At 61.2% G+C, this 17,216-nt stretch overlaps 2 protein-coding genes across 7 annotated transcripts in view; one reads left to right on the top strand and one right to left on the bottom strand.

Annotated features, from left to right (window-relative positions):
• KLC1 (kinesin light chain 1) overlaps window positions 1-10,703 on the top strand; it is a 66,004-nt gene extending 55,301 nt beyond the window's left edge. For 2 of the 4 annotated variants that reach the window (XM_052659684.1, XM_052659685.1), the window contains exons 14-16: window positions 934-1,064; window positions 10,125-10,197; window positions 10,421-10,703. In XM_052659684.1, coding sequence (XP_052515644.1) covers window positions 934-1,064; window positions 10,125-10,197; window positions 10,421-10,423 — 207 coding nt within the window. In that variant the 3' untranslated portion in view covers window positions 10,424-10,703. Of the gene's footprint in view, window positions 1-933; window positions 1,065-10,124; window positions 10,198-10,420 lie in introns of those variants that run through there. The other 2 variants (XR_008201227.1, XR_008201228.1) reach the window with 1 other exon arrangement.
• On the bottom strand, window positions 8,389-16,309 carry XRCC3 (X-ray repair cross complementing 3). Of its 3 annotated transcripts, none has more exons than XM_052659687.1 (8): window positions 15,647-16,309; window positions 15,247-15,337; window positions 13,741-13,878; window positions 13,440-13,652; window positions 11,294-11,448; window positions 9,548-9,760; window positions 9,432-9,478; window positions 8,389-9,349 (listed from the first exon to the last, which is right to left on the bottom strand). In XM_052659687.1, the coding sequence occupies exons 2-8, from the start codon at window positions 15,299-15,301 to the stop codon at window positions 9,145-9,147; spliced, it is 1,026 nt and encodes a 341-aa protein (XP_052515647.1). In that variant the 5' UTR covers window positions 15,302-15,337; window positions 15,647-16,309; the 3' UTR covers window positions 8,389-9,144. The 3 variants fall into 3 exon arrangements, with proteins under 3 accessions (XP_052515647.1, XP_052515646.1, XP_052515648.1); XM_052659686.1 differs by having other exon boundaries at window positions 15,247-15,370; window positions 15,647-15,681; XM_052659688.1 differs by lacking the exon at window positions 15,247-15,337.
• Window positions 16,310-17,216: the final 907 nt, after the last annotated feature.

Here is a 17,216-nt window from a genome sequence, read left to right on the forward strand (position 1 = left end):
GCTGTGTAGTCTCCATGTGGAATTTTGGCAATTCTGCTTTTCTCTACTAATCTTTAAGTGTTCAGTGATTTGTGTATTTGTGTCTTTCTAACTTCTAATAAACTCACTCCAACTGACCTGTGTCTTGGTGTCTGTCTGCCTCATAGAACTTCTCACGCTTTCCATGGAATGCGGCCTTGCCGGAGCTTCTAGAGGGGGAGGGATGGGGCTCCTGTTCATCTAACCAGGTGGTTCCTTCTGAGAATAAAAGTCGCTGTGCACATTTTCACTCTTGAGTGTTTGATTTTCACGTCCAGATACTGCCACGTGTTTCGGTTATCACTGTCTGAATCGAGAGTGGGAACGCTGGGCGCGCTCTCACTTGCTCCTGCACAGGCCCCCGGGCTTTTAGTCGCGTGTGTAGGATGAACGCTTTGCTTCCTTGTCCCACTACCTTCTAATCGCAGGCAACAGAGCAGTCCTTTAAGCTGAGCGGAGGGGCAGTGTGTCTGCCGCACGCAGGCGGCGCTGTTGGAGGCACTGCCCGTGTCGGGCCCAAGTGCTTTAGGCCCTGCACCGTTCTGTGGACCCTGTGCCTCCGTATTTATTACACATGGAGTTTGATTTTGGTGATATTTCTAGAAGCTGCCTTAATTTCCTTGAGACTTTCTGTGTATCTTTTGTTTTAAAACAGTAATGTAATTAATTTTCTTTTGGGGATGTTATTATTTTTGTTTGAATAAGCTTTTTCATGTTCAAAGGTTTTCATATTCTTTGGGTTATCTTTAATGAAATTTACAATGGGAAGACTTTGAAGTGTATTTGCATACATGGTAAATTGGTAATTTCCGTAGGGATCATAACCAGCAGGTCACAGACCGGCAGGTCGACCGTGATGTGGATCCTTGGAAGGAGAACCCCCTGCAGCTTCACATTTGTTCACGTTTCTTTCAGGATGGCACTGGATCTTTAAAACGCAGTGGTTCCTTTAGCAAACTCCGGGCTTCAATTAGACGCAGCAGTGAGAAGCTGGTTAGGAAGCTGAAGGGAGGAAGTTCACGAGACAGTGAACCAAAGAACCCCGGGTAACTATCTCCAGCCCCGCGCCACCCCCCGCCCCCCCCCCGCCCACGCCCTCCTCACCCCCTGGCCTCGGCACACACTCCAGCCTGCGCCCCACATGGTAGCCATGCAGGTTCAGTAATTGCGGTCTACTTATTTGCCAGGACAAGTTGAGAAATAATTGTTAAATTTCCTGTTTAGAGGCTAAAAGAGCTGAAGGCTTTAAAAGAAATTTATGGAATCCTTTAGTTTTGTTACATGTTCAAAGAAAGCCTTGGCAGTGAAAAGTAAGAATTCAATATTAAAATACTGAGTATACTAACTTCCTTTCTCTTATCATGCATTATTCAATTTTAAAGCCAGTTTTAATCTTGAAATCAACTGCCAGCTATGAGTATATTAAATCCCATCATACAGGTATTACTGTAAGAAGAAAATGGTTTGACAAGACTTTTTGTTATAATGGGTTTCTTTTGGAGATTTAAAAAACCTTAGCTTTTGCCATGCGTTTAGAAAAGGGTCTCAGTGATGGACCCTTAGGGTCTTTTGAACAAGAGCTTTTAAATTGTCAGAGGACTTTGTTTCTAGGGTGCTCCTTGTCGTGAGGGTCATCAGGGAAGGACTCTGTCCTCTCGTCACTGTTGGCGAGCCGCCTGGTTTCTGCGCTCTTTCTGGTGTGGACCGTGTGGGTTGTTTCTGGTGTAGACGGCTCCCTCCTTCTGGACGCGCCTCTTCCAGGAGCACTGTGCTCTGCTGTCAGCACAGCAGACTCAGCCTCCCCAACACGGCCCCTGCGGTGTGAATGTTGGCTCTTAGTATGCCTCAGCTTTAAAGCATTTCACGCTGAGTGCTGTCGTAACTCTGACCCGTTACTCGTTTGGGTGATGTGTGGGAATGTAAAGCTGGGTCCCTTTGCTGTCGGGCATGTCCCGTCTCCTTCCTCCTCGGGGAGGGTCCGGGTCCCGAGGCCCCTGGTGTCGCCAGCCCCACCCTTGGGCCCCAGCTTCACTGGTTGGGCGAGGGGCCCGCCTCAGCTCTGCCCCCGCCGCGGTTCGGCTGCTGGAGGACTTGCTTCCCACTGGCTTTGAGGCCAGAGGGATGGTTGGATGTCTGGATGCTGCCGTCGCCCTACGTCCAGGCTTCTCAGAAGTGTCTGCAGCCGCGTCTGCACAGGGGGTTGCGTGAGCTCCACCGACAGCCACTGTGAAGCCGCTGCAGGGTTTGGACGCGGGGGTTGTCGAGCAGATGGCGGTCCTGCCTGGAGGAGACAAGCGCGGTTAGGGCAGGAGGTCCTGAGGGGCCCCTGTTTGATTTCCAGAATTAACACGATGGGGTGCTGCCTGCCCCTCTGATGTTTGGAAGATTGAACCTCTTGTTCCCAATGCTGGGAGGGCTGAGCCGCTTGCTGGGCACCTGCCGAGTTTCCGCTCCTTCCACAGCCGGCTCTGAGGCATGCAGGGACCACACAGCACGCATTTGGTGTCTGCAGGCCGCCCCCCGGGGTGGCCACGTGTCGGCGGGCCTGAGGGTCTAGGCGTCTTACAGCCTGTCTACAATGCGGAGCCCAGTCCCGAGTCCCTGGCTGTGGCTGAGCTCATGGTTTGTCTCTGGTGCGGCCCGTTCATGGCGTTTAGGGCCAGGCGAGCCCAAGCTGAGGCCTGATAAGGATGAAGCCCACATCGGAACAGACCAACAGTATTCATACGTAGTATAACTTGGGTTGGCATCTTACCGAGCTTTTGAAAAGTAAATAATTTAGAAGGTTTAGTCCATCAAATCCAAAAGACAAAGTAATCTTTCCAGATAAGAGTAACAATCTTAGTTCACTGGGCGGGTAGCTCTCCAACCTGAGCGGGCCTCAGGGTCTCCTGGGCCAGGGCCCGTCCCTGCGTTTCTGATGGGCCGGGGGCACACGAGGGGGTCTTGCCCTTCCAGCAAGTTCCTGGGTCGTGCCAGTGCTGCTGGTTGGGCCACATTTGACAGAGAGGCACCGAGCTGGGGCTTGTGGGAGCAGGGTCTGTGGCCTGCGGTGGGCACAGTCCAGGAGGCCCAGGACGCCTTGGCATTGCAGACCCCGAGGGTTTAAGTCAGGGTGAGGATGCGATTCAGAGGAGGTGTGGACAGGCTTCAAGTCACTCTTTCGTCTCATCTTGTAAAGAGAAGTTTGAGCACAAAGGTGGTGTATCTTTCTTAGAAAACACTAGCTGGCCAGTTACATCGGAGAATCATGAAGCTTGCCCAGATGTCCGCGCTTTGCTCCTGAGAGGTTCTGGACAGAGGAAACGCCGTGCAGGCCTCGGGGTTCCTGGGGATGTTTCTGTCCTGTCCTGGGGGAGTCTGGGGAGCGAGTTTTACTTGGGGGATAAGTCAGTTAAGGCTTTGTTTCTGGTGTAGTTTGTTTGGTGAGATGCCAGGACGTGCCTGCTGTGTGCCTGGCACCCTGCCTGCGCCCCTGGTGGCCACTCGGCTGTCCCTGGGCCTCCGGTGCCTGCAGCTGGAGCGCACGTGCGTGCGTGCACAGGTGTGCGTGCGTGCACAGGTGTGCGTGCGTGCACAGGTGTGCGTGCGTGCACAGGTGTGCGTGCGTGCACAGGTGTGCGTGTGCAGGTCTGGTTGCACTCAGCCTCCACACCTGTGCTTCAGCCTCACAGCCACTCGCTCAGCACAGTGGTCCCTGTTGACGTCAACAGGTCAGATGCAGAGTTACTGATCCTATTAAAAACACTTAAAAATCACCCTTCCTGTTGGTCCTTTTAGCTTTTAAAGCTAAGGTGACTTTCTGTTTGAGGTCATCCATAGTGGCAGTAAGCAATGCATTATTTTAGAACTATCCATAATTTAAGTTTAGATTGTAGGTAATTTGCAGGATACCTTAAGTATTTTAAAGGTGTCAAATCGAAGAAAAAAGTAAATATATGCATAAAGCACTATGTTTTGTGTAAATCCAAAGCCATGGAATTTGTTTTAAATTTTGGTTTCTAGGCAGAGAAACCCTAGCCTCAGTTTTACTAATAAAAGATTATTTGTTTTTCCTTAGATTTAATGTGGAAAAATCTATGAAATACATAGTATGTTCATGCACTTGATCTCAGTAGTGAGCTTCGCGGGCCCCTCTCTGGCCTAGTTGCTCAGGGCCGCGTTTGTGGGCCCACGGGCGGCACTGGCAGCGGGCCCCTCTCTGGCCTAGTTGCTCAGGGCCGCGTTTGTGGGCCCACGGGCGGCACTGGCAGGGCCTCTTGGCTCCCGGAGGAGCTGGGCTTCAGAAAGGGAGGCTCTGAGGACGTTGAGGTTTATCCGAGACAGGGTTTTTGCCGAGGAAGACAGAGAAACTGCAGTTTTTATCTAACGGGTATGGAATACGGTGTATCTGGGGCATTCGTGTTGGGAACTGGGCGAGCTGCAGGCCTGCTCCTGGTCAGGGACGGCCCAGGCCCCTGTGGTGACCGGCCGTGCAGGGGTGGCCTGGCTGCGCTCCCCACTGCTGGCGACTCACGTGCTGATGGTTTGTCCTTGCATGTCCGCCGGGCTGGTGCAGCAGGAAGCGAGCCAGTTCTCTGAATGTCCTTAGCGTGGGTGGCAAGGCGGCCGAAGACCATTTCCAAGTAAGGAGCCCCACCCCGCTCTAGCACGCTTGGCCTTCCGGCCCGTGCTGGCCGGGCCTTGCTCCGCACCGCTGCAGTCTCAGCACAGCCTGTCAGCATTTAGCCTTCCTGATCCCAGACGAGTAGGCACCATGGTGCCGCTCTCACCGTCGGCGTGGACTGAACTAGTGAACTGTGGGAGTGCTCCCTTTGGGCACATTCTTAGCGCATGAATGGTCTTCAGAATGCCGATTGACAATTAAAAGTCAAATGATAAAGTAATGATAAAGCTTGACCAGTTGTTGATGTGTGTTATTTATGATTTTAGCCTCCAGCAGTGCCGGAGTGTGTAACTAATATACCATCTGGCTAAGCTGCTCAGTGTTTTAAAATTGCCTGAAACTTTACGAAGATGAATAGTCACTCTGTCACCTGTCCACACCTCACGCGAAGCGGCCATCTTCGCATTAGAGACTGTTGGCACCCCCTCTGCATCAGACGTGGCCTCTTTGTCTTCCGTGTGGGGCCGGGACCCTGGCGCCTCTGTGCCCTGGGGCGGGCAGCTGTTCCTTGGACCAGGCGTCCTGGGCACTGCAACCCAGCCCCCAGTTGCCTCAGTCCCCCTGGCAACTGTGATGTCCTTAGGCGGTGGAGGGCCAGCTGGTGTGCTGAGCCCCGCTCCCCCAGCACCCGGGGTGGCTGTCCACAGGCCTCTGGTCAGGGGTGCTGACCCCCCACTCCCTCCAGCACCCGGGGTGGCTGTCCACAGGCCTCTGGTCAGGGGTGCTGACCCCGGCTCCCACAGCACCCGGGGTGGCTGTGCACAGGCCTCTGGTCAGGGGTGCTGACCCCCGCTCCCACAGCACCCGGGGTGGCTGTGCACAGGCCTCTGGTCAGGGGTGCTGACCCCCCACTCCCCCCCAGCACCCGGGATGGCTGTCCACAGGCCTCTGGTCAGGGGTGCTGACCCCCCACTCCCCCCAGCACCTGGGGTGGCTGTGCACAGGCCTCTGGTCAGGGGTGCTGACCCCCCACTCCCCCCCCCCCAGCACCTGGGGTGGCTGTCCACAGGCCTCTGGTCAGGGGTGCTGACCCCCCACTCCCCCCAGCACCCGGGGTGGCTGTGCACAGGCCTCTGGTCAGGGGTGCTGACCCCCCACTCCCCCCAGCACCCGGGGTGGCTGTGCACAGGCCTCTGGTCTGGGATGCTGACTCCCGCTCCCTCTGGTCAGGGGCTGCGTGGGGCCTGGAGGATACGTTCCTGGTGAGAACGTGAAGGAAAGACCCTTTGTTTTCACAAGGTTGGGAGTTGATACAGTCCTCTCGCCTGATTCCTGCTTCTTGCACATACACGTCTGAGCGGCAGGACTCCTGTGACGTGAGTCAGCGCCAGGACCACGGAGGTCGGGGTCTGTGAGGTGCTGGGGAGAGTGACCTCTCCTCTTGCTCTCATGCAGGAACGAAGGTGGCGTCTGGCAGGCTCGAGGGCTCTGAGTGCCAGGCCCCCGGGAGAGGCAGACGCCCAGACCCTCAGCGCTTCGCCAGGGCCCTCCCCCTTCAGGGCCGCCTCCTTTCCTGAGCTCCGTTATGTTCTGCAGCCCGTGCCCACGAGCTGCCCAGCCGACGGCCAGGCCGCTGTCTGCCGACTCTGCCCAGCTCTGAAGCCTGCTTTCAGCTGTGCTGTGTTAAGGCCGTTCACTGAGACGGGAGCCTTAAACATGCCCTTGGAGAACAGGAATGGCGACTGGTGGCTGTGGGCAGGCCCTTCGCAGCCCTTGCCCCTCCTGGGCCCCGGGCACATGGAGATTCGTGGTTTCCTTTTCAAAGCTCTTCTTTGGAGAGTTAAGTAACACAGGGTGGTTCTGAAACGTTTTCAGATCAGCCCTGAGATTGCTCGAGGGGATCATGAGGGCCAGCTGGTTCGCTGAGGGCGACTCCAGGTGATGCCCGCTGAGCGCGGTTTGCGTGCTCGCTGAGGGGGGTCTGGGGGGTGGGCGTCCTGGTGCCATCAGATTCCAGGTGTGGTTCTTCTTCTGTTGATCAGGTGGGACGCTCCCAGCCGCCTTTCCCTCATGAGCCGCCTGGGTCAGCTGGTGGGCCTCCCTGGGGCTCTCCCAGGGCTCCCTCTGGGGGCGTCCTTCACCCCAGCAGGGGAGGGGGGGCAGCAGCAGCCCCCTGGGGCCTTGTCACAGCGAGGTGGGGCTTTAAACTTGGGGAGTTTCTCTTACAGAGGAACGGGCCACCCTGCACAGGGCCTGCTTGTGAGTGCCTCTGCACCCCCGGAGGCTGGGGCTCCTGACCCCACTGTGCGCTGCAGCCGCTCAGGGGTCAGGGCGTTCTTTCTGAGTGCTCCCCAGAGGTGCTGGAAAGGAGAGGAAGAGCAGGGCCGTGTCCCCACGTGGGCACTGTGGCCCTTTCAGGTGCCTGTCGAGGTGGGGGGCGATGTGTCTGTCACCTCACAGCCTAGAGGGGCCACGGGGCCGTCACAGCCCCTGCCTCCGCTGCGCTCATGCTTTCTCCCAGCCGCGGAGCTGACTCAGGACGTGTGAAACCCACCCAGGTTCCCTTAGTGACCGCGGTCTCTGGAAAAACAAAGGGTGTTCAGAAAGAGCGAGCATGGGGCTGAGGACAGAACGCTCCCAGCTGGTGGAGACAGACCTCCTCTGCAGGGCTCTGGGGTGACCCTGGCCTAGCGTGGAGCCCGCTGGCCCCTTTCCTAAGGGTGTGGTGGCCTCTGCAAGGCCGCATGGAGGCAGTGTTTGGGTGAGCGGGCCCGGGCTGCTGAGAGCCGGCCCGTTCAGTGGGGGGGGGGGGGGGGGTGCCCTGTTCTGGTCTTTGAGGGAAGCCCCGTGTAGTTCTCAGAGAGCAGCGGGGGGGCCGCCCGCCCGCCCTCCTTTCTGGGTGAGGGGACCCTTGAGGGCCAGCACCCATTTCTACATCGTTTCTGACAAGTCAGACTCGCCCCAGGCTGTGGAGGAGCTGAGAATGTCCACGGGAATGTGAGGGCAGGCGCGTGTCAGGGCGAAGGTCGCGTGTCAGGGCGAAGGTCGGGGGACCTGCCTTCCAGCCTCCTGCCCCTCCCCTGGGGGCTGCAGGGATTCAGCTGGTTACTTTCTGAAGCTTAAAAGTATTCCTGTCTGTCAGGTCAGAAGACTGCTAGGAATAGTGCATCCCCAGGCGGCGTCCCCACAGGGAGTGGCAGCCTGAGGACTGGGTTTACAGTGCGTCAGGCTTCAGCTCCTGGGAAGGCCTGCTACGTCTGTGTGGGGCCAGCCTCTGATGGGTTTCTATTTGCGCTTGTGTTTGAGCGATATAGTGATCCTGGGGTTTCTGGAAACGAAAGCGGCACTCAGCGCCAGCCCAGGTGAGGTTCAAGTCAGCGCAGTCACTGGACAGACAGACACACCCTCCGTGGGATCCCCGACCCAAAGATGCGCGTGCTGTTTCCCTTAACTCGCCAGCACGTCGGGGGATGCGGGTGGTTCCCACAGTGGTGTGGGGCCACCCCTCGGGGTCGTGGGCCTGCGAGGGCCGTCTGGCTGTCCCTGGGGTGTGGGCGGCTGAGGGCTGGGGACAGGCGGGCTCCCCGGGACGCCCGTCAGCTGGGCGGATGGATGTGGTCCCCGGGGCGCGTGTGGGTGCGCGCATGCAGGTCCGCACCTCTGCTGCGTGGGGCGGTCTGTATTCCGACCGGGGCGGCCGTTCCCGTTCTTTTTTCTCACTGTGGCTGTGACTTGCCTAGGAAATCATTTGGAACTGTTCATAGTTAATTACAAAAACTTTTATTTCCTGTTGTAAAGTCCCTGTACTTTGCAGAAAGGCTCTTCTGTGAAACTCCAACCCTGAAAGCAGCTTTTCGTATTTAACACTAGCCACTCGGCCTTTTAGGGTCACAGGCTACTTTGAAAACATGGTGAAAGCTGGAAATGGATCGTCCTGTCCTAGAAAAACACACAACAGTGCTGATGGCCAGGGCTGGTGGCCCAGCTGTGACCCTGAGGGGCGGCCCGTGTCGGGCCCTGCGAGCAGAGGAGTGAGAGGGTGGCCGTCGGGTGAGGGAGTCCCAGCAGAGAGCCAGTGCTGCGGAGGGCCCGGGGCGGTGGGCGCCTTCACCCGGCGTGCGTTCATCCGCAGCCGCTGGGCCGGCTGCCTGGCGGAGGTGGGCAGAGGCGTGGCGAAGATGACTCAGCCCTTCCGGAACAGGGCCAGCGTGTCCTCGGTGAATGTGGGGCCTCGTGCTTCCAAACCGGATGGTTGTGGCCCGGCTGAGCAGAGGACCATGTTCCAAGCAGAAGCGCCAGCCGTGGTGGGGGAGCTGCGTCTGGGCAGGAGTTCCTGCCGGAGTGGACCCCCTGCCCCCAACAAGGCCAGGGCCGAGGCCCCAGCCACTGCAGCACACTGGACTGGCTGCCCTTGTAGACGAGTCCTCATGGGCCCAGAGAGGGTTTCCGCTGACGGGCCGAGCCGGCTTCGGCAGCAGGGGCAGCTCCCCACCCCCAAGGGGGGGTCCTGGACCCCGCGGTCAGCTGCACACAGTCCCAGGCGTACCCCGCACGCCCTCGGCGGTGATCGTGTAGGAGCAGGAGGAGGGTGGCAGGTGGGGGGCAAAGACCACCCTGAGGGTGCGGCCAGGCGGGGCGAGAGGCACCTCCTCAGGGGGCTGCCGGTCGGCTAGCAGCCTCACGAGCAGCTGGTTGGCCCAGGTTATCCCCAGGGCTGGGGACGTCCTGGGATGGGGAACACCACGCGTCACCTGTGGCACCAGCACCTCCCGCCGCCCGAGCCCCCCGTCCTCAGGGCATCGCTCACCCTGGCGGCCCGGCCACCGAGTCCTGCTCCTCTATGGCCTCCGTCACCTGGAGGGTGCAGAGCGGTCAGTGACGGCGCCCCGCCAGCCCGGCCCCGCGGGGGCTGGGGAGGCCCACCTGGTTGACGCACAGCACGGGGCTCCGGAAGGTGCAGCTCAGCCGCCGCAGTTCAGCCCCCAGCGCCAGCAGACGCTGGGCCCTGAGGGCCAGGGCTGCCCCGTCGAACTCGCAGCGGAAGGGGGCTGCCACGGAGTCGATGACCACCAGGCGGGCCATGCCCCATGCCAGCAGCACGGGCACCTTCTCGCTCACGCACTGCAGCAGGGTGTCCTGAGGGCCGGGAGGCCCATCAGCGCCAGCTCAGAGCCCCCCGTCCGCCCTGCCCTGCCCCTCTCCCCCCCGGGGCCGTCCGTGGCCCCGAGCCAGGCACTGCCTGCCACCTGCACCCAGCGGCATCACCAAGGCTGACCTGTCGCCACACCCAGCCAGGGGGGCACGGCGCAGGGCCTGACCATCCTGCGTCCGGCGTGCAGACCCCCGGGCTGGGCCCAGCGATGCACCAGGACACGCAGTGGGGCCCTTGGCACTGTGTCGGGAGCAACCATCCTCGGGGGCCAGCCCCACTAGGACTGCCGGGAGCTGCTGTGCCCGTGTCCCCGCCCCGAGTGAGGTCCGCTCTGTGCTTCACCCACAGGGCGCCACCAGCAGAGCCCCTCTCTGTGGACAACGACAGCAGCAGCAGTGGCCTGGAAGACGCCAGCCTGAGTGTGAGTCCTGTCACCCAGGGGGCGCGGGGTCGGGACTCCCCAGAATGGCCGGGCACGGAGACCCCGTTCCCCGGGAGGCGGAGGGGCCCTGGGCCCGAGGCCGCTTGTGCAGGGGTGTCGGCCCGGGCGTGCACAGGGCAGGGGCTCTGCCTGAGCCACTGCCAGGCGCAGCCCCGTGGGTGGGGGCCTTGACCCCAGCCCTGACCCTCCGCCCCCTCTGCAGTGAGGCGGCCGTGGAGGAGTCCAGCCTGAGCTGCTGTGTGCACCCCAAGGGCCCGGTGACACCGTGAAGGTCACGAGGCTGGAGGGCCTGGGGCAGTGCCCACAGCGCTGACCGACACCCCATCCCAGCGCCCTGCCCCCGCTACGCCTCACACCGCGGGGCCCAGGACAGCCCGCATGCCCGCGACCTGCCCGGCCTGGGCCGCTGCTCTGCCACTGCCCCGGGCTATGTGTGAACATGGACTTTGCTGTAAATTTCTAAAAATTAAACTTTATACATCTTACCCTTCACTTGACATTTTTTCTAGCAGGGGAGGGCCCGGGGGGGCATGCTGCTCTGCGCTCCACCGCCCGGCTCCCTTCTGAGCCCTCTGCCTCGTTACTCAGCCGCAGATGACGGCCCCATCTGACTGCCCGCCCCCTCTCCAGGCACGGCTTCCAGACATGGCGGCGTCCTGGCAGCCCAGCCTGGCGGCCAGCAGTCTGAGGGGGCTTGTCCGGCTGGGGCCCCAGGGCTGCGGGGGGGCCTTCCCCTCCTTCAGAGGTGTAGAACCCCACTCGACTCCGGCCGGGGCAGCAGGCCCCATTCTGCGGACAGTGGGCATCTCTGCAGCCGGGTGAATGGGAGCCGGAGGCACTTGCCCGGTGGGGACACGGGGGTTTGCTCAGGGCAGGAGGTGGTGTGTCTCCTCGGGGCCAAGGCTGGCAGCAACACAGAGGACGGCCAGTTCATCCCAAGTCCAGGCACTGAATAACGCTGGCCTGAGTGGGACCCATGGCCCCAGGCTGTGACCCCCCGCAGGCGGGCACGGGGCCTGACCGTGGTTCTGGGCTTTGTGTACACGGCCCGGCCGGCTTCCCCTCAGACACTCACCACGTCGGCCGCGTGCTCGATGAAGATCTGGTGGCCGAACTTGATCTTGGAGATCACGTCCGCCGGGACGTCTGCCCGCAGGCGCTGCTGTTGGGCGATGAGCTGCTGCAGACGGCGGCTGGGGAAGGCGTCCTCTGTGCACACATACACCGCCCCTGGGAGGCCGTGGCGTGGTCAGCAGCCAGCACACGGCCCCCTTCCTGCGCCGCCCCGTGGGCCTTCCCTCTGACCCAGGGCGGGGCTGGCCGGTGCCTGCCTCCCACCTCGCCAACAGGATGTCACCCTGGGGGTCTGCCCCCTGGCCGTCTCAGGTGGGAGTGGGTGGTGTTCTCAGGGGCCTGCGCTTTCAGAAACACCCCTTCCTGCAGACACGGGGGGCCCCTCCCAGGCCCCGTGGATCAGAGGTTCCCAGATCCCACTGTCAGGCTCCTCCCACAGTTCCAGGTTACGTGGAGGGAACTGTCTTTGCTGTGCCTGGAAAAGCCAGTCGTCAAAACGCTGGCGATACATCGCCGGGGCCTGAACCCCCTCTGGAAGATCCAGGCCGAGTCCCGCAGCTGGAAAGAGCGAGGGGCCACAGGTGCTCCACAGAGGCCCCAGGATAGTCCAGTGGGAAACAGCAGTCTTTTTAAGAAACGGCAGCGGGACAGATGGACAGACGCCCACGTACAAAAGGACAAGATCAGACTCGTGCCTCACACCACATAAGAAAATGGAATCACAGTGGGTCAGCTACGAGAGCCCAAAGCACAGCACCGTTAAGAGAAAATGCAGGCGTGAATCTTAGACCTCGGGTCAGGCAGTGGGTCCTTACCCACAACACGAAAAGCGTAGGCGAGAAAGACCAGGGAAGCTGGACACCATCAAAGTGAAGAACAGCTTCAAAAGTCCATCGAGAAAGTGAGGAGCAACTTCCAGAGAGTACTGTGAGCTGTGTATCTGATAAGAGCCTAGTGTCCACATGACACAAAGATCACTTATCAGTTCGGTCACAGAAAGACAGATCACCCAAGGGTTCAGATGGGCAGAAGACGGGAAGAGACATTGCTCCAGACACGCGGGTGAGCGGCAGCTCGTGGCGAGACGCTCAGCACCACTGCTCACGAGGGGAACGCGGCTGGGGCCACAGTGACGACGCTCCCACGCTGGGTCAGAGGGACAAGGGCCAGCTTGGATGCGGGGGGGCTGGGGACCGCCTCCAGCCTTCCTGGGAAGGGAGACGGCGCAGCGGCTGCTGAGAAGGGTCTTTGGAACCATGGAGCTACCATGAGACCCAGCACCACTCCTAGGCATCCACCTGGAGCCACGTGCTAACAGAAGGTGTGAACAAGCCACGTGACCGTCGGATGGAAGGGTGGTAACTAAGTCAGGGGCTTCCCTGGTGATGCAGTGGCTCAGAGCCACGCCGGGGACACGGGTTCAAGCCCTGGTCCTGGAAGACCCCACGTGCCCTGTGCCCTGGAGCCTCTGAGCTGATGCTGCTGTGCCTGAGAACCACAGCTAAGGAAGCCCTGGGCCACAAGGGCTGAGCCCAAGTGCTGTGTGCCCAAAGCTGCGTGCTCACAGCCCACACTCCGTGGCAAGATGCTGCCGCGGCCAGAGGCCCTCGCGCCGCAATGAAGACAGGCCCCTGCTCGCTACAGCTCGACAAAGTCCGCCCGTCTGTGAGCGTGCAGCCCGCTGTGACCTGGTCCTGCTCCCACAGAATTTCAGACGGCGGGGGGTGAGGAGCCAGGAGAACTGCCCTGGTGGTCAGGGCTGCCCGTGCGCCCTGCACCCCGGGTCGTCCCGGAGTGGTCTGTGCGCTCCCCACGTGGCCGAGCCCCTGGTGCCCGCATGGTGCCTGTGCACGTCCAGAGCTGGGTACCACATCTTTCAAAATTAGGGCTTTCGGATCTGATTTGGGGAAGCCGCTTTCTCAGCAAGACGTCCAACAGACCCATGTTTAACGTGGTCACGGCGGCCATGGGCCAGTCCCCTGTAGGGGACGCCCATTTACAGGCACTGCAGGCCAGCTCGTACTCGTGGGCAGGTCCCGGGCTCTGCGCTCAGCCAGCAGGGGGGCCCTCTGGGCGTGAAGAGATGGGAAACGTGGGAAACGGCCCCCTGGGGCCAGCCGGTCGGGACCCCCACCCCTGGCACTCACCAGCCCCCAGGCCTCCGTGGCACCGCGGGAGCTGCACGGCCAGGCAGAGCTGCAAGGCCAGCTGGGTCTTCCCAGCCGAGCTGCGTCCGGCCAGCTCGGTGATGCCGCCCAGGGGCAGCCCGCCGCGGAGCAGCGCGTCCAGCACGGGGCAGCCCAGGCTCAGGCGCTGGCACTGCTCGGGGAACGGCCCCTCCTGCCGGAGCAGGCGCAGCGCTGGGGGCGGAGGGGGCAGAGACAGGTGAGCCCAGGGCCCCAGCCCCGCAGGCACCCCGTCCAGGCCCCCACGCCGGGGCCCCAGCACCTGTGCACATGCTGTGTCCCCGCAGGAGCAAGGCAGCCGCCCTCAGGAGGAGCCGCACGTCAGGGCTGGAGAGGTGGGTCCGTCTCTGCAGATCTGGCCCAGAAAGATGCAGGACCTCTTTCACTGATCTGAGTTTGGCTGGAATCACAGAACCGGTCATAGGACGCAGTCAGACGCGGTGCCCGTGGCAACAGTGACGCGGGGACAGTGGGTGACCCTCAGCTCTGGGGGCCTGGCGGGCGGCAGTCGGCCCACCTGCTCCCTGGAGCTGTACGGACCCCTGGACGACAGGTCAGGGAGCAGTGGCCCCCAGACACATCTGAGACAGGCCTGCGTGTGCATCGCCAGGGAGGGGCCGCAGGAAGGGACCCAAACGAACGCCCACTGCGCCCAGGGAGTGAAGAGGAAAGTGAGCAGCACCAGGGGGGCTTTACGGGGTGAGGCCCGAGAGCTGGTGTTTGGGAGGAAAGGGAGTAATTCTGAGTTTAGATCAGTGTATTATTTTTAAACTAGCAGGAAAAAACCCCGCTAACAATACATCCAGTCGATCCAGAGAAAGGCAAAGAAGAGCACACACAAGGGACAGACAGCACAGCATACGGGGGCGCGAAAGCTGGCTTTCCTGAACAGCCTCAAATACACAGCCTGCTCTGCTCTGCTCGCTGTGGATCAAAGGGAAAGACGTGGCCTCAGGAGTGAGGAGCAGCCCAGCCCTGTGCACCGGCCACCAGTGCTGAGTGCCTGACCCCCCAGCATCCTCGCAACCATGGGGGGTGGAGACGGAGGGCACAACCATGGGGGGCGGAGATGGAGGGCATGCCGGGACAGGATGGGGGATGGGGGACGGGATGAGGGATGGGGGGGTGTGGGGACCACCAGGCAGTGGAGGATGGATGTGCCCAGACGCCAGCAGACTGGGTGGGCCGGCCTGACAGACATCCTGCGAGGTGTGGGAATGACTGGAAGGCACAGGAAATGCGCCCATGAGAAGGGAGGCAAGCACTAACTTTGGGGAAAACCAAAGATGGTCAAGAAAGGAAACGGCTGTGAGCCCAGGTTCTGTGACAGCTGTGATGTCCCGGTGACAAGTCTGATGACTGTTTTGGCCCAGGCTGCGTTCCCACTGAGGGGGGTGGGTGGACCAAGTCGGGGGAGAGGGGGCGCAAGGAAACCAGCTCTCACCCCCGAAACGGAGGCCTGTGAGGAGCCGAAAGTCAGACCCAGCAGAAGCACAGCGTTCGAAACCAACGCAGATGCCAATGCAGTGCTGAAAGGCTCACGAGGGGTAGCCAGCCCCGTCTCACTGCAGACGCCGTGTGCGCCGCTGCAGCGAAAGTAAACTAAGACTGCACCCGCACAGGCCAGCCTCGGGCGCCGTCCGGGGCCAGGAGGCAGAGGGCTCCCAAGGCTCGGACAGCCACCCTGTAAACCGCTGTCCGTAAAGTGCGTGCAAGTGCACGGGCACACTTTCTCACAATCACATCACATAAACAGTGGCAAACACACCTTTCTTAACTGCAGCGATGATTCTGGGATTCAGGTCGAGCCGATCCAAATCCATTTCTTCAGCAGGGACAACCAGAGACAGGCAACTGCCCTGGGAAACGAGTTCCGACGTGCCGGCCTCCCCCTAGAGCGGCCCAGGAGGCGAGTGCAGCGGAGCCACTGAGCCTGGGGGCAGCGGCCAACTGTGGGGCCCGGGGCTCGGGAGGCCCCCGTCCCAGGGACAGTGCTGAGATCAGCCCCAGGTTCTTCTCGCCAGGAACTCAGAAGCCTGGGCTCAGCCCACCCTGGCGTGCGTTTCAGGAACCCCCGAGCACCACCCCCCCCGAAGGTCACCCTGCTTCATCCGCTTTGGGAAGGTGAGAAGCGGGCTTGTGTCCCAGCCCTGGCCCCCCTGACCCACCTTTCTGGGGCGCGGGTGCTGGGCCCACGCTTCACTCCCTGGCGTACGCTCCCCCCCGAGTGCGTCTCCGTGGGGATCTGGAGAGAGCGGGGGAAGGCGAGTGGTGGATCCTGCGGGCGCCCGGGAGGTCAGAACCGCCGTGACCACTGAGCCGCTCCCACAAAGGACAGCGGACACCTTGCCCACCTGGCCTGCAGCTTGCCCTGGCCCCCGGCCCAGGGCTGCATGGTGGGCGGGGTGGCAGCAGGGCGGCCGTGCCAGGCTGTGGCCACTCGGCTGAGGCCGTGCCCAGCGGCCAACAGCAGCAGCAGGAAGGGCCCCCCGGGGGCTCCCGACGCCGAGGGGCGCAGCACGGCGTGGATTTGGCCTTCCGCACGGACACTGCCGGCCCTCACGCTATGGGGTTTCCCCGAAGCTTCGAGAGACAGGTCACCCGCCCCCTCATCCAGTCTGGTCAGGGGCGAGGGCCTGGCTACCCAGCACCCATCAGCTGTCTTGGGGTGGCCCCGGGCCCTTAGAGGCAGTTCTGGGAGCAGGAGGTCCAGATTCTGAATGACCGTGGGAGGGAAGCCTGTGCAGGGACTCGGCCGGGAAGTGCCTGGATGTAAAACCTGATCCCGAGAGCAGCTGGACACACAGGAGAGCCAGCAGTGACCACCCACGGGGCTCCGAGCCCAAGCAGAGTGCCCGCTGACAGAGCGCCTGGTGTTACCTGACACGGGCCCAGGAGCCCCACCGAGGGCCCCGGGCGGAGCCGCCAGGGACACGTGTGTGCCCCGCAACACCCAGCGTGGGCACGGGCAGGCCTGGGCAGCCCCCGGGAGCGCTGCGTGCATGGGTCTCAGGGAACAATTAACAGCAGGTGCTGCTGCTGAGCGAGCGTGAAGGCATGTGAACCCCTGGGCCAAACACGAGACTCCTCCGCAGCTGGAACCACTCTCGAGTGCCTCTGGGGCTCTCAGGTGGCCTGAGGACTTCTGTGCCGCCTAACAGGCTGGGATGGGCCCACCCCCACTCTGGGGACAACAGTCAGGTTCCTGGCGTCTTTAACTGATTCACACTAAGAACTCAATGGGAGAAGGAGGGAAGATCTTTCTGAACTGATGCACTAAGCGCCTCTCCCACTCCACCCAGTACCAGACGGGGTTGGGTTGGGTGGGAGGAGCCCTGGGGGAGGCAGCTGGCCAAATTCTCACAAACTGAAACTTATTCTTTCTCTGAATTCAGGCAAAGGATCAATACACACAGCTCCAGGCTGTTGCTCTAAAATCATCAAAGGTTGAGGGCTGACATTTACCAAACAGTCCAAGTGTGTGACAGGTATGAACGTCACACCAGAAGTATTACAACCGCTGTATTGCTGGCAAGAAAACGGAAGCACAGAGTGGTTAAGCAACAAGCTTCAGGTCACACAGCCAGCAAGTGGGTGGCCTGGGGTGCAGGTCCAGGCCTGGGCTCTAAGCCCCTGACCCTGCGTTTGCACTGCCCATCTGTTAACAACTCCAAAGGAAACTGTTTGGACCGCAGAACTCGGTAATCCAGAGGCTAACCTGCCTGAGGGTGTCCAGCT

Source organism: Budorcas taxicolor, chromosome 21 (assembly GCF_023091745.1).
Source record: "Budorcas taxicolor isolate Tak-1 chromosome 21, Takin1.1, whole genome shotgun sequence".
NCBI lineage: Eukaryota > Metazoa > Chordata > Mammalia > Artiodactyla > Bovidae > Budorcas > Budorcas taxicolor.